At 37.3% G+C, this 14,571-nt stretch overlaps 2 protein-coding genes across 3 annotated transcripts in view; one reads left to right on the forward strand and one right to left on the reverse strand.

The window, feature by feature from the left end:
• The window catches only part of ADSS2 (adenylosuccinate synthase 2), a 32,286-nt gene extending 21,533 nt beyond the window's left edge, over positions 1 to 10,753 (forward strand). Inside the window, exons 8-13 of the mRNA XM_027976332.2 lie at positions 297 to 423; positions 1,602 to 1,756; positions 3,141 to 3,265; positions 4,484 to 4,581; positions 8,146 to 8,295; positions 9,613 to 10,753. Coding sequence (XP_027832133.1) covers positions 297 to 423; positions 1,602 to 1,756; positions 3,141 to 3,265; positions 4,484 to 4,581; positions 8,146 to 8,295; positions 9,613 to 9,665 — 708 coding nt within the window. The 3' untranslated portion in view covers positions 9,666 to 10,753. The remainder of the gene's footprint in view (positions 1 to 296; positions 424 to 1,601; positions 1,757 to 3,140; positions 3,266 to 4,483; positions 4,582 to 8,145; positions 8,296 to 9,612) is intronic.
• The window catches only part of SPMIP3 (sperm microtubule inner protein 3), a 50,984-nt gene continuing 45,132 nt past the window's right edge, over positions 8,720 to 14,571 (reverse strand). The window contains exon 5 of one of the 2 annotated variants that reach the window (XM_042257177.2): positions 8,720 to 9,051. In XM_042257177.2, the coding sequence (XP_042113111.1) occupies positions 9,029 to 9,051 (23 nt within the window). In that variant the 3' untranslated portion in view covers positions 8,720 to 9,028. Of the gene's footprint in view, positions 13,450 to 14,571 lie in introns of both variants that reach the window. The other variant, XM_042257176.2, reaches the window with a different exon arrangement.

The raw sequence follows: 14,571 nt of genomic DNA on the forward strand, positions 1-14,571 counted from the left end.
GAAGTTGCTCAGTTGCGACCCCATGGACTGCAGCCCACCAGGCTCCTCCGTCCATGGAATTTTCCAGGCAAGAGTACTGCTTCTCTTCAAATAGTGTCTCTTTTCTGGTTCTGGAAAATCAGCATGAGAGACCAAAGCCAATCCAAATGTTGCAATAGGGTGAGCATTGTCACCAATCCCTTTCTCCTTTCCAGTTGTCAGTTTTCATCGTCAAAAGTTGGGTAATTTTTACTCAGATAGTTTACATTGTAAATTTATTAGTATACATTGAGCTTGGTTTTTGTCTTTGTATATAGGGTTATATGGAAAGGATTAAACCAATGGTGAGAGATGGAGTTTATTTCCTGTATGAAGCTCTCCATGGACCACCAAAGAAAATCTTGGTAGAAGGTGCAAATGCAGCACTACTGGATATTGATTTTGGTAAGTGAGATACAGTTTACGGGGAGCATAACTTGAATCCTAAATTGCTTAAGATATGCATGATTAATGTTAGCATTAAAGGATTTTAGAATAAGGCTTTTTGCTTGTATATTCAGAAATGATGAAAGTTTGTCATCTTATCCTAACCCTTTTTTAAAAAAGGGAATATTTTGTGTTTTGCAGTTCATTAGAAAAATGGAATCACTCTTTGGGTCAATGGGATTTTTGTTGTTGTTTGGTTTATAGCAATTCCAGACTGTATTTCCTTGGAACTGAAAGATGATTAGATGGATTCTGTGCAAGAACCTATAATTCAACCTTTTAAAAACTATCAAGAGCTAATAATATACATTGTTACTAAGCATGCACATCCTAAGATCTCTGGAAGTCTGTTTAATTAACTGCCTGGATGTGAGATTCTGAGTTTAAAAATTTGATGCTTATCTTCAAACTACTGCCTTTGTTGGCCTTTCAAGCTAAACATGATCTCTCAGTATATGACTGTTCTTAGTTGTTACTAACATTTCATTGACTTTTGACTCCAAGTAAGCCAATTAAAGTGTATTTCTGTACAGTAGATATATATTCTTGATATCATAATATGCCTATCCAATCTGGAAGAAAGCAGTGTCTAATTAGCATAGGGGATAATTCAAGTATGAAGAGCATCTTGGGGTCAGGGTTGAGGAGGGTAGGAAGTACACCTTTGATTACTCTTGTCATTTCTGGGGTTTATTCCCTGAAGAGACATCAAAAGCTCATAAACTGTGGAATACCACAGAATTCTTGGTGTACTTTTGTCACTCCAGGCAGCTGGGGTATCTGTATCAAGGGAGTAAAATAAATTTACTCCTGTTTTAAATTAACAGGAAAGTATAAAATATAAATCTACATAGTAGGATAACACCAGAGTTTTGGCATTAAATTAGGTGAGTACCTACTGGACAGAACCGAGTAATTGCATGTACTCAAGGAGCGTCTGTAGTATAGCACTATAGCTATAGCTTAACCACCTATGTTTTTATCTCTACAGACAAAAAGAATCAGGAATAAAACATCGAGGCTTTGAAAGGGTGGTTCCATAAGTCTGTCAAATACCTAGAATATACTCAAATGCAGAATTTAAAAAAATAACGTCTATCATTTGTGTATATTTTACTGTTTGTTTCTGTTCTTAGGAACTTATCCTTTTGTGACCTCTTCGAACTGTACAGTTGGAGGTGTGTGTACTGGCTTGGGTATGCCCCCTCAAAACGTTGGAGAAGTGTATGGAGTTGTGAAAGCTTATACAACTAGAGTTGGTATTGGTGCCTTTCCTACAGAGCAAGACAATGTAAGCCTGTTTCTCAGCTAAATCTGATTCAAAAGTTTGAAAATGAAAAATCATGCCTTTTTTCTTAATGAATTATTGTTTTTTATGCATTTTACTTAATTTGCAAGATTAATCAGCACAACTTTAAAGAAAATTACATATACCTTTATTGTTAGTGGCAACAGATTGGCAACAAAAGGGGAGAGATTAGTGGGCACTTAAGTGAAAGTGAAGTCACTCAGTTGTGTCCAACGCTTTGCGACCCCATGGACTGTACCCTACCAGGCTCCTTTGTCCATGGGATTTTCCAAGCAATAGTACTAGAGTGGATTGCCATTTCCTTCTCCAGGGGATCTTCCCAAACCAGGGATTGAACCCTGGTCTCCTGCATTGTAGACAGACACTTTACCGTCTGAGCCACCAGGGAGTGGGCACTTAAAGGTAACTGTAATTGCAGGCAAGTGAAGGTGGGTTACGAAGGGGATTAAGATAGTAGAGGAGGGAGAATTTAAAAGTGACAGGTATCTTTCACCAAGAGCTTATTAGGAGTCAAGGTTGAGGAAAGTGATCTCCAGACATTGTCTAATCATAGCCCACTGTTTACTTGGTGGTGACCTCAGGCCAGCCACTGTTTAATTGCTGTAAACTTAGAAGCTCTTTGTATCCTCACAGCAACTCTGGGAGCTGGGTGCTGTTACCATCCTCATTCTACATATGGGGAAACTGAGGCTTGGAGAACTGAAGGAACTGCCCCAGGCCACACAGATAAACAAGACTGAAATTCAAACCTGACAAAGCAGTCTTTTAGTTGTAATTCCGTGAGAATGTGTGTGATGATGAAATGATGGCTTTAATCAGAAAGGTGTAAATTAAGGAATAGATAGATGATAGATGGGAAAATTAGGTTGTAGGGAGTGGCTGTAGCTTAGAACTTTGAGCATTGTTTTAAATCTTAATTTTCTTCGAAAGGACATTGTGGTAGCAACTACTAGATGGGAATTTGCCTTATGGTTTTCAGGAAAATCATCAAACTACAGTTCTTAGAACAAATTGGACTAACATACCTATTTTAGTAAATATTTATTAGCAGCTTAGTTTTTAATATGCAATATTTATATATGTTAAACTAAATTTTTAGAAGTTATGTGTATAATAGAAAAAAAATGTTGGTCTTTAAAATAGTGGTTAAAAAATAAAGTCAAAAGTGAATGTATTTCAAATAATGCCTCCTTCACATAAAATCTATCTCTGTGAAATTATACCTTCCAATTTAGTTATTTTTTCTGAAAGATGTTTATCTCTAAGAAACTTCATGCCTTGTTATATGATCTATAACATGTTACGTGATCTACTAGATTTAGAGTATTGGTATTCTAATCCTAAAGTTTTATTTTCTGTTCTTTAGGAAATTGGAGAATTATTACAAACAAGGGGTAGAGAGTTTGGTGTAACGACAGGAAGGAAAAGAAGATGTGGCTGGTTGGACCTTGTTTTGCTCAAATATGCTCATATGATTAATGGCTTTACCGCGTGAGTATTCTTAGAAACACGTACTTCATAAATGACAGTTCATGACTACAGGTTAAATTTTGTGGAGTGCAAACTTGAGGTAGTACACTAATACAAAAATTTCACTCTTTAGACTCCAAATGAAATTGCAGTTCAGAAGTGGACCAAAATACAGGGGAGGGGTGCATAAGGAGAGAGAGCCTAGTTGTTCTCCCTAGACATCCAAGGTTGGGAGAGAAAATCTTGATGCTCTTACATGCAGATAAGTTCAGAGGGAGGTAAGACAGGCAGGTGGAAAGGTGAGTAGGTAGATGGAGCAACATAGAGTGTGTATATCAGAGGGGAGGCAACGTAACTGATTCAGTGGATAGGCTTGATTGACATCTGACTTCTGGATTCAGATATCAGATCCATACATTATGCCATGTGACTTAGGGTAAGATAATCTTTCTATGACTTTTTCATCATCTTTAAAATCTAAATAATAGTACTGTCTACATCAAACGGGTATTTTGAAATCTAGATGAGAGTATATAGCATGCTGCCTGGCACACTAAAAATGCTCAGCAAAAGTTGCTATTAATATTGCATACACATAATAAATATAAAAATGTATTCATGTTTGTATTATTCAGGCTTAACTTTTAGCAAATATTAGAATAAAGGATAAAAAAATAATCTGTGGACAAGAATCTCGGACCTAGTGTTTTATCTAATTTCTATAGATTTTCCTAGAAAACTGTTTTCCAGTCAATTTATTGGGAGATTTTGATGTGTTATGAAGAAATCCTCACTCTCCTTTGACAATTTCTGACCAGAAGGGTAGTGTTAAAGGAGAATGAAGAAATGAGGCTTGATCGCATATGTGTATGTATCGTACACATATTTTGTCCTTCATGTGGAATAGTCAGTTTTGCTGTGTCAGCCACAGAATGCATCCTTTACTCCAGGCCGCCCTCTCTGGATATGTATTATTTGATCCTGAGAAACTGAGCGAGAGGTTGTGGATCTATCAATCAGTGAAAATCTGTTAAAGTTATTAGAAAAGTGATCAGTTAAGTCATTGTTTTTAATAGAGGAAAATATATCCATATATTGGCCTGTAGTGTTTTATGTGTGGTATGCTTTAAAATATAATTCTAACCAGTTTTCAGAATTGCTTTGGAACTTTTAGCTTTGTATGAATTCTCCTTTACTCCTTCATCAAGTTGTTGACATCTCCTTTTCTTCCAAAATTAGGTTGGCGCTTACCAAATTGGATATTTTGGACATGTTTACGGAAATCAAAGTTGGAGTTGCATACAAATTAGATGGTGAAATTATACCTCATTTTCCAGGTACTCTTTTATTAGGTGTATGTATCAGAACAATTCATAAAACTCTTCTGTATAATTTATGATATACAGCCACAGACTTGAAATGCCCTTTGTGAACAATACAGGTATACTCACTAGCATTTGTTTCATAGTTGCTATGGATTTGGGTGCTGTGTCATGACAAACTTGTGTTCATACTTGAAATAGGAAAGAAGAGACATGGTACCACTGGGCCCAGTTATGCTGCTCCTGAATCTTATCTTTCCTACTTTGAAAGTAACCTCTCTGTAGGCATTCCTTGAGAAATGTGAGATAGGAGAAAAGAGCCCTGCTTATCAGGGTAAGCAGGCTCTTAATACATTAACCCACTGTGTCCGTCAAGCTACAGGAATGATTTTTTTCTAACTTATGTGTCTAAAGTAGATGGATGTAAGGAGATTTCCTACTAGAGCCAGTGAGTTTCTTCAGGCATATCTTTAGTTATATGAGTTCTTCAGTTACTCAGGAAGTTCCAAAAATGTTTCCATTTTCCAGAAATAGAAACTGTTAAATTGTTTAGTCATCCTGGAAGACCAAGAATACGTCAAATGAAGAAATATTGACTAGCTTAATGGAACTTGGTAGACTGGTAGGTTTTTGACCAGTCCTTGGGAATTGAGAACTGTGAGTTCTTAGAAGCATGTTTAAAGTCATTATTTGTTAGCTGACATCTGGGCCATCTCCAGTTTGGCTTCTTCTGACTATTTTTTTCCTTGATTGTGGATCACCGTGTCTGTGTCTCATGACTTTTGGTTGAATATTGGACATTGGGCATAATATGTTGTAGAGACTTGGATTCTGTTATCTTACTCTGAAGAGTATTGGTTCGTATTTTAGGGGACAGTTGAATTACTGGCTTGTCATCCTGAACCTTGTATAGCTTGGTTTTTTTTATACTTTGTTCATATAGTATATGGAGAATGCAAGGTGTTTCCCAAATCTCTCTAACCTAGTGTGAGACAGTCTCCAAGTTGTCTCTGTGGGTCTTGGCAGAGCTTAGGTTTAGGCCTTGTTGAGGGGTAGATGTGGGGGGTGGGGGAGCGGGCAGGGTGAGGGAGAGTCTGTAGTAGATTTCAAGCTAAAGTTTGGTTTTTACTTTTAGTGAACAGCCTTTCTGTTGTCTCAGCTGGATGCCAGGAGAGTTAACAAGGTGTAAAGAGATCTTTCCAATCTGGCAGTGCTGGAGCTCCCATATACCCTGTCCCTTCCCTTTCACCAGCACTGCTTGACCTCTAGAATCTTTGTCCCACTCAGCTGTGTGACAGCTGCTATCCGGTAAGCCTCCCATGGGACCGTGTATGTATAGTTGAGCTTTAGCCATGGTACCTTCATACCCATTTCTGGCGGAGGAACACCCTCTCTATATAGCTCTCTTCTCTCTGATGCTTGCCCTTGATGATTCTAGCTGCTTCAGCTTTCCTGAAATCTGATATCTGTGTTCTCAGGTCAGTGGGACCACCATTCCCTACTGACTCCAGTGTCCTGACTTTGCTTGATCAAGAAATTGTCCCTGGCAGAGAGTTAAGTAGTTTCAGGAATTGCTTGAGTTTTCTTCCTCTCAGAGACCACAGTTTGTGCTACCTATTGACCGCTACCTGGAAAGAGCTGTCATGTATTTTGTCCAGTTTTACAGTTATTTATGCTAGAAAAGTTCGTCTAGAACCATATACTCCATCATGGCTAAAAGGAGAAGCCCCACTGAGTCTCTTGATTTCTTTTTCTATGGTCTGTCTCAAGCAGTGCGACTTAGTGTGGTCCCTCACTTTCTCTAGATGTCCACGAACGTTCCTAACGTGATGCATTCTCATTGTACCATGGATCATAGGAGAGAACTTGTGTATCCATATATTCTTATTAAACTTTTTATTCCACCACTTGCAGAATCCTTTCATCCTGTACCTTTAGGATCCAGTTCTGTACATATTCCTTTCGCTCCTACTAGTAAATACTGGCTCAGTCCCACAGATCCTTCAGAATATATTTCCTCTCCTCCTTTAGCAGGCCCCGTGACTCCTTGGCCAACTTATGTTTGCATGTCAGGAGAGGAGGCCCTGAGAGACTTCTGCATCATCCTCAAGCCAGGGGAAGCCTCAGCCCATCTGCAGGCCATCAGCGAATCTGTAGAAGGATTCAGCCAAATGTCTCAAAAGTCTCAGGGTCCCACTTTTTTCTCAAACAGGATCTGGCCTTGTCATAGCAGATTCGCTGGATTTGAGAGTTCAGCTTTCTCTGGAGCTCTGCCATCTATATGATTGAGTCCTAAGCCTGATCCTCAGCTCTTCCTGCTCTCCACTGTAGGAGATGAGATTCTCTCTAGGTGTTTCCATTAACCTTTGATTGTCTTTGTCCAGTTCATGAATGGCATCCATCCAGAGCTGTTTCCCTTGTGCTCATTTCTCAGTACGTCAGCTATTGCCAGTGCCTTACCTCCCACCATGCATCCCAGTTCACCTTCTGTGAACAGTTGCACTACTAGAACATGCCAAAGGCTGTACTCTCTCTACCACTAGCAATCATCCTCATTGCCAGCCTGCTGGCAACAATCCAGCTTCCACACCCCATTCTAGAGCCTTCTTCCTCAGACCACTCCTGGCACCAATTGTCTTACTTTTGGTTCCCTGGGAAACAGTCTATGTTACAGAGATGTATGTGTAGGTAGTTTGTTCGCAAGCGCTCTGAGCAACAATGTCTGTAAGGGAGGGGGAAAGAAGTAGCAGGATTAAGCAGAAGTTGAACTGCCAAGAAGTTCCATGAAAAACCCTCAGTTGGTCCCATGGGAAACTCTGGGACTAGAATAGTCCTCCAGAGTAGTCCCAAGTTAACATAAATAGGCAGGTCCTTCATATCCTCATTTTGATTAGTCATTGGTATGGGCTGCTCCAGGGATACCGCTGAGGCGATTCTGAACTGTGCCTTCTCAGCAGGCAGTACGCCCATAGCTGGGGGATTAGCGTGTGACTCCTGAAGAGGAAGTCTGGACAGTGTACCATAGCATCCACTATACAGCCTCTGGTCAAAGACACTGTTCTTGTTTTAGTACATTTTCGGCTTCTATTAGGGAGTACAGAGAAACTGGTTATGTGAGATAATGAAGAAATTTTTCAGCTAAGTCTTTGTATACAGTCACAAAAACAATAGAGGATTTCCCAGGTGAGAGCGCGTATGCAAACCTTCTTTCTGTGACATTGCTGCCGTTATATGGATCCATAGCCCCCAATCCATAGTATGGAAGTCTAAAAAGCTCTGAAAACGGAAAGTTGTAAGTTTGGCACCGAAACTCATTTGACAGCAAAACCTGACTTGAACTGATGTTAGAATTAATAACACTATCCACTTAGGGTGAATAATCCTATTGCTGCAGAAATATGTTTGATTATGAAATACTAGATAGTATACTGTTCTACCTCCCTAAATTCTGAAAAATTATAGATTTCAAAACATTATTTGGCTCAGTGTAAGAGATAGTGAACCTATGATGTATTAAAAACTCATTTGACAGTAGGCAGTGTACACCATGGGCAAATATATTTATTCTTTAACTTTCAGCAAACCAAGAAGTCTTAAATAAAGTTGAAGTTCAGTATAAGACTCTCCCAGGATGGAACACAGACATATCAAATGCAAGGACTTTTAAGGAACTACCTATTAATGCACAAAACTATGTTCGATTTATTGAAGATGAACTTCAAATTCCAGGTAAATATACTTAATGAACAACTATTTTTTCTACTTTTGATTTCAACTATCTTTGAAATAGGATAAAACAGATTATTCCTCTGTAGAGTACTTATGATTTGCACAGATGCCCAGGAAAGGATAAAATATCTTTCTGTAATCCTTCACATGCCTCAAGACAATATATTACCTCTCACCCTTTTTGACCCTGTTTTTAATTCTTTGTTAGTCTTTTTTTTTTCTTTTTGCCCTGTGACATTCATTCTTATTTCTTTCTCCCTCTTAGTAATAAATCCTTTTGTCTTGACTACCATCAAAACTGGTTTGTGATTTCTTTTCCATTTGAGGTTAAGCCACCCTTGAGAGTTGGTGAAGTTTCTTGACTAGATTTTAGGAAATAATAGATGCAGAAGATAGGAAATCCAACTTGAAAAAAACAAAAGAATAAAGAATAAAACTTCTTTATTAAAAAGAAAATAAGCTGGCCAAGGAGTTAGACATAACTAAATCATGGCTATGAACTAGTAATGTGAAATCTGTCTTTTAAAACATTGCTTTTTTCCCTTTGGTACTGTTTGAGACTTCAGAGACAAAAGGTAGAGTGGAAAATATCCTCTGTATAAAATCTGTTGTTCACTTAACCTGATTTTATATTGCTGATTATATTTGTGGTTCATCTCCAAACATGAATCTTGTTTTCCATATTGCTAGCTGTGTCTCCCAGCTTGATATTAAATCTTGTAAGCATGTTTGCTCATTGTACTTCGTCAGTGTCTTCTGAAATATAAAAAGCAGTGAGTTTAACAGTGACATCTATAAAACGCCATAACGGTTTGCCCATGTCGTGCCGATGAGGAGAGATTCCCCTAGACTGGTACAGTAGCCAGATTCTCAGGCTGTGCAAATTAAATAGTATTCTCTTCCAGATATTTCTACTTGTTGTGAGATATGGACGTTACAGTGTCACTTCAGTGTCCTCTTGCTGTCATCTATTTATTAAAGATGCCTATCTTTTCTAGTTAATTAGGAACCTGATTAAAGGTTCTTTAGGTCTCTGCTGGTTTGGGCCAGTATTTTACTAATCACTAGGAACTGAAGAGTGGTAAATATTGTACAATTGATACAGGAAAAGTTTAAGGCATACTGCCCTGTCCTGGATGTTGACTGCACATTCTGTTTAGAAATTGGCATAATCTGCTATTAGAGGAAAAAGATAGCAAAAGACATGGGGGGAAAGTTAAATGGTAACACTGAGAAAAGTGGGGGATCTGTTAATCCCAAAGATTGAACATTATACGTGGACTAATGCTATTCTTATCCTCTTTTTCTGCCTCCCAGTTAAATGGATTGGTGTAGGTAAATCCAGAGAATCTATGATTCAGCTCTTCTAAGGATTTCCAGTGATGCAAGAAACACTCCTGGAGAGGCGGGGAAAGGACTTTCTTAAGTATTTCGTTTATGATCTGCAAATTCCAAGAATAAAGACATTGAAGTGAGTTTTAAGCCCTACAGTTGTTTCCAGTCTTTGAGATGGATGGCTGGTGTGGAGATACACTTTGGCATTTTCCAGTGTCAGCTTCCTTAGCTGGCATAATTGCCAAATCATTTGTTGCTCCTGCTGCTCATGGTGCCACGTTTTCTTTGAATGTTTAGTAATAATATAATCAATGTTGTTTGAAATCTAAAATAGAATTACTTTCAGTGTAGTTTTCTTCATTATTGTTATTGTGTGTTCATAGGTTTTACCTCTATTGAATGGTAAGAACAATTAATGCAGTTTTGCACAAATATTTTTACATTCTGATCATTCATTTCTGTCACTGTAACCTTTGTTGTTCGAAAGAAAATGATAAGAGAGGAGTCCTGTAAATTTTTGTAATGCTATAAATTCTGTTTAAATTGTGAACTGTTTATTTTCTGCTGAGACCATTGCAAATTTGAGCTTTGGTGGTAGGAAGGGATTATATTCATGAGTCCTCTAATTTGTACAGAACACAAAACTTATTTCTCTTGTGTAAATTATTTAACATATTGAGCATTTGGGTAAATGTTCAAAGAAAAAAAAATTGTTCCCTAAAATAACAATTGTAATGTTAAAAAACTTAGTCATTAAAAGATCTGTTGTGATATTTGGTGGATATTTTTCTTTAATTTCAGACATTAATTCTGAAATGTATAGCTTTCTTACCATTATTTCTGAAGTCAGATGGGTTGATATTTGAACATCGTGCCTGCCAGTATGCCTACAGAGTCATCTATAAGTGTCCAAATGAAACCAACTTGTTGGTCGTAATTTTGATCATGCCTTTATTTCTTCTTTCTTGAAAAAAAAAGGGTGTTATTTTGACTATTTGGCTTAACATACTGCATTGTAGATTATCCTTCAATGAACTATTTTAAATGTTTAAATTAGGTGCCACTTAAATTTATTTTATTATACCATCAATAGCTGATTAAAAAGAACCAACTATTTCTAGTATGTTTTGTGTATTGTGTTTTTGTTCTGATAAGAGAAATAATAGTAATACTACTAGTACATATAAGACAGAGTTTTACCTTTATAGTCTGTGGGGTAAAGTGAGGAAAACTCAACAACAGAATCTTTGAAAGGATCTAAGTGGCTTTTATCTTTACTAAATGTATTTAGATAGTTTTTAGAGTCCGTTATCTGGGCTATAAGCTTCACATTATTAAAACGTGTTTTTAGTAATGGCCCAGAAGCAAATACAGTGAGCTGTTTGTGGACTTCCCTGGTGGTCCAGTGATTCTGCATGTCTACGGCAGTGGGTGCAGGTTCAGTCCCTGGTCAGGGAACTAAGATGCCACAGGCTGAGCAGTGCAGCCAAAAAGTTAAAAAAAAAGTGAGCTGTTATTAATTAAATTGGTTGAGAGAAGATGTTCTTCAGATACAGTTAAGTCTTTAAAATCATAGGCAACTGTATTAAAATAATCTTTTGTTGATCAAGTATATATGATGGGTATTAGGTATGTGATAAGTAAGTACACAGTCTTCCTAAAGTTTATTGTAGTGGGGAGAGCATGCTAAACAAACATATGCTAGGATGGAAAAGTTCCAGAGCGCTATGCAGGAGAACCTAATCTAAATTTGGGAAAGGTCAGAGAAGGCCTTTAGTAGAAATAGCATTTAAACAGACCAAAAAGATAAGTGGCTGGAGTACAAAGTAGTCAATATGCAAAGACCTAGAGGCTCGAAATAATTTGGAAAGTTTGAGCAGCTGAACAGAACAGCAAGGGACTGGTGAGGCTGCTGAGGCTGGCAAGAAAAACCAGAGGAAGGTAAAGCCAAACAGCCAAACCGTGTTTTATATGAGGACTGTAGCCTAATATGTATATGTTTCAGGAGGCATAATGACTGCACAGAACAACTGCTGAAACAAAACTCTGAATTGTAAAACTTAGTAGAAGGGAAATAAACGACAGAACAAGATATTTCAGTGTGGAGAGGACCTGCCTAGTATATATGTTTTTATGTATTACTACAGTTAAGTGGGGATGCCTTCCCTTCACAAATGAGTATATGAATTTAATGCCATCCCAACCAGAATCACCATGGTGTTCCTTGTAACTGGACAAAAATTATTGAAACTTAGGTGAAAAAAATGAATATGTGAGAGTGTCTAAGATATTTTTGAAAAAGGAATGTGTTGAGAGAGGAGGTTTTTACTCACCAGATATTAAAGCAGTATAAAGCTACTAAACTCAAAGTATGTGATACTGACATGGGAAAGAACAGATATGTAAGGGAAGTGGACTAGACGTTCCAGAAATAGATGCAACATATGTGGGAACGTAATGTAAGCACTCCATTTCACTGGGAAAAGAATACATTAAAAAGAATGATAGCAAAACAATCTCAACATAGAATAGAAATTTATAATAGAATAAAAATTAAATTATAAAGTTTTAAGTAATAAAAGTAATATCAGAAAATATATACTCTTAGAGCCTTCTAAAGAAAAACAGGAAACTTGGAAACCCTGAAGGAAAAAATGTAGAGATTTGACCAAATTAAAATTTTAAAAACACTATAAACAAAATTTTTAAAAAACAACTGAGAAAAATAAAAGTTTAGAAAAAGTCAGCATATATCCCTAAAACAGAAAAAACTGCAACAAATAGACCACTGACAACCAGTAGAAAGATAAGCAAAGCTTTCATTTGGGAGGCTTCTTGTCTTAAGTTCTGTGAAATATTTCTTTGAAAAATACCTCTAATGTTTATCGTTTTGTCTGTGGCATGCTTATTATTTAGATGATGGACCTGATTTATTTTTTCACAACTTAAGACTAAGGCAGTAGAGATGTATGTATATTAATACATTTGTGTGTATATATACATATATATGTGTGTATATATAACTGTTCTTGGGGGTGGTTTATTAACTGATAGACTTCACCTTGGGGTGATGAGTGGGGGACCAACTGCTATGCTTGGGGAGTCCCTAAGGAACAGAATGTTTAAGATTCTTTTCTATGGGAGCATTTCTTTAGAGAACCTCTATCATCTTGCCTAGGGAGCTGATCCCTAGTTGTCAGGCTTTCTTCTTGTCAGTATAGGGATATTAATTGTTCTGTATGGAGACTTTCAGTTAACCCTCTCACAGTAGCCCTCTGCCATACTGGGTTCTGCATCCAAAGCACCTTCAGGGTCTGTGATGCCAGGAATCTTCCTCCTTGGCTACATCTTTAGGTTCTTTCTTTTTTTTTTTTTTTCCTAACAGTGATACAGTTATTGAACAAATGTAATTATCTCCTTAGCTGGTCCCACATGTAACCACTGGACTAAATGTGAGATGGTTTGGCAACATTAGCAACAAGACTGGTAGTAGGGCCTTAAGATGCAGGTGACAAACTCTTTAAGGCTGATCTTGATTCCCTGCCCTAGGCTGGCCAACTGATTGGAAGAGAATTTGCAGCACGTAAATATTTTTAGGACTGTAGCCATCAGGATACACACTTAAAGGTAATTCTGTTAACCATCATTTTAGTCTAAAGGAGCCACTTAAGAATGCCAAATGTTTTGTTCAAAATGGCATGGTTACTTTAGTTTAAAAGCCTTTCTTTCAAAGCCACCTCCCTTCACAACAGTAGTGCTCTGGCAGTGAATTGAGTGGTCTAGGATTCGATGAAACTGTGGCTAATTTCTGGTCCCAATCTGGAAAATAAAACAAATTAATGGTTTATTTTAAGACCTACTCAGTTTTAACACACTGTCTTTTCAGCAACAATTGTGTACAATAACAAAGTGATTTATAAGGTTTAAAACAAGGAATATATTTAAAAGATGTGGGGGGGAAAAGGGCTTAATCAAAAGGTTGTTTTTGTGGTCCAGTCTCTGATTGAGGCATGTTATTAGATTATTCCAAAATGTAAATAAAATGAAATAAATTGCATAAGTTCGTATTCTTACATTCTAATTCTAGATACTCCCTTGGCCCTTTAAGCCCTAATAGGTCACTTTGTATCATGTTTGTATCAAAATGTAGTTGCTACCATCCCTAAATACAGACCCATTGGAGTGCCCTCATGTTTTATATGCCCTTGGCTACAGTCACCAGCAGTTCTGCTTATCTAAAGGTATGGGTTCAAGGAGTTTGGGTTGAATACTGCAATCATTACATCTACACCTAATGGACCAAAGACTGGAATGTTTCATGATAGTGTAAAAAACTTTATCAGGTACAGTGCTATTCCCAAAATTCACAGATCCTCAGAGGCCCACTGATACTATCACTACCTCAAAGAGACCAATGAACTTTCCCAAGTTTATAGGGCTTGTGAGAGGAGGAGCCCACATTTGACCCAGGATTATCAGGCCCCAAAGTCCCTAATCTTTTCATTGTTCTCTCCACCTTCCATAGCACTTCAATAGCATTTAAAGAAATAAAACATTTCTTAATATTAAGAATGAATAACATTTCATTTATTCAGGAAATATAGCAGGAAATGCCATCTCTGGAAGATTTTAAAAATCAGATTTAACTAAATGTGATGCTGTCCGTAGTTGGTAACCATATGACTTCTCAAAGCTTACTATTGTATTAAATAAAAACTCTGACCTTCTTAAGGATTACATTGTATTCCAGGGAAATATATTAATGATGTTTAGAAGTGTTAGGAATCCTACTTGATAGCCTTAGTGATCTTTGTTATGAGAATTATGATGGAGCTGAATTAGGTACATTTAACCAGGAAAACTCGGGAGCAAATGTTTTAAGAACACAGCAACATTTGGGGGGTATTTCTCCTGCTATTCCACTTAGTGTGTATATATGCC

Source organism: Ovis aries, chromosome 12 (assembly GCF_016772045.2).
Source record: "Ovis aries strain OAR_USU_Benz2616 breed Rambouillet chromosome 12, ARS-UI_Ramb_v3.0, whole genome shotgun sequence".
NCBI lineage: Eukaryota > Metazoa > Chordata > Mammalia > Artiodactyla > Bovidae > Ovis > Ovis aries.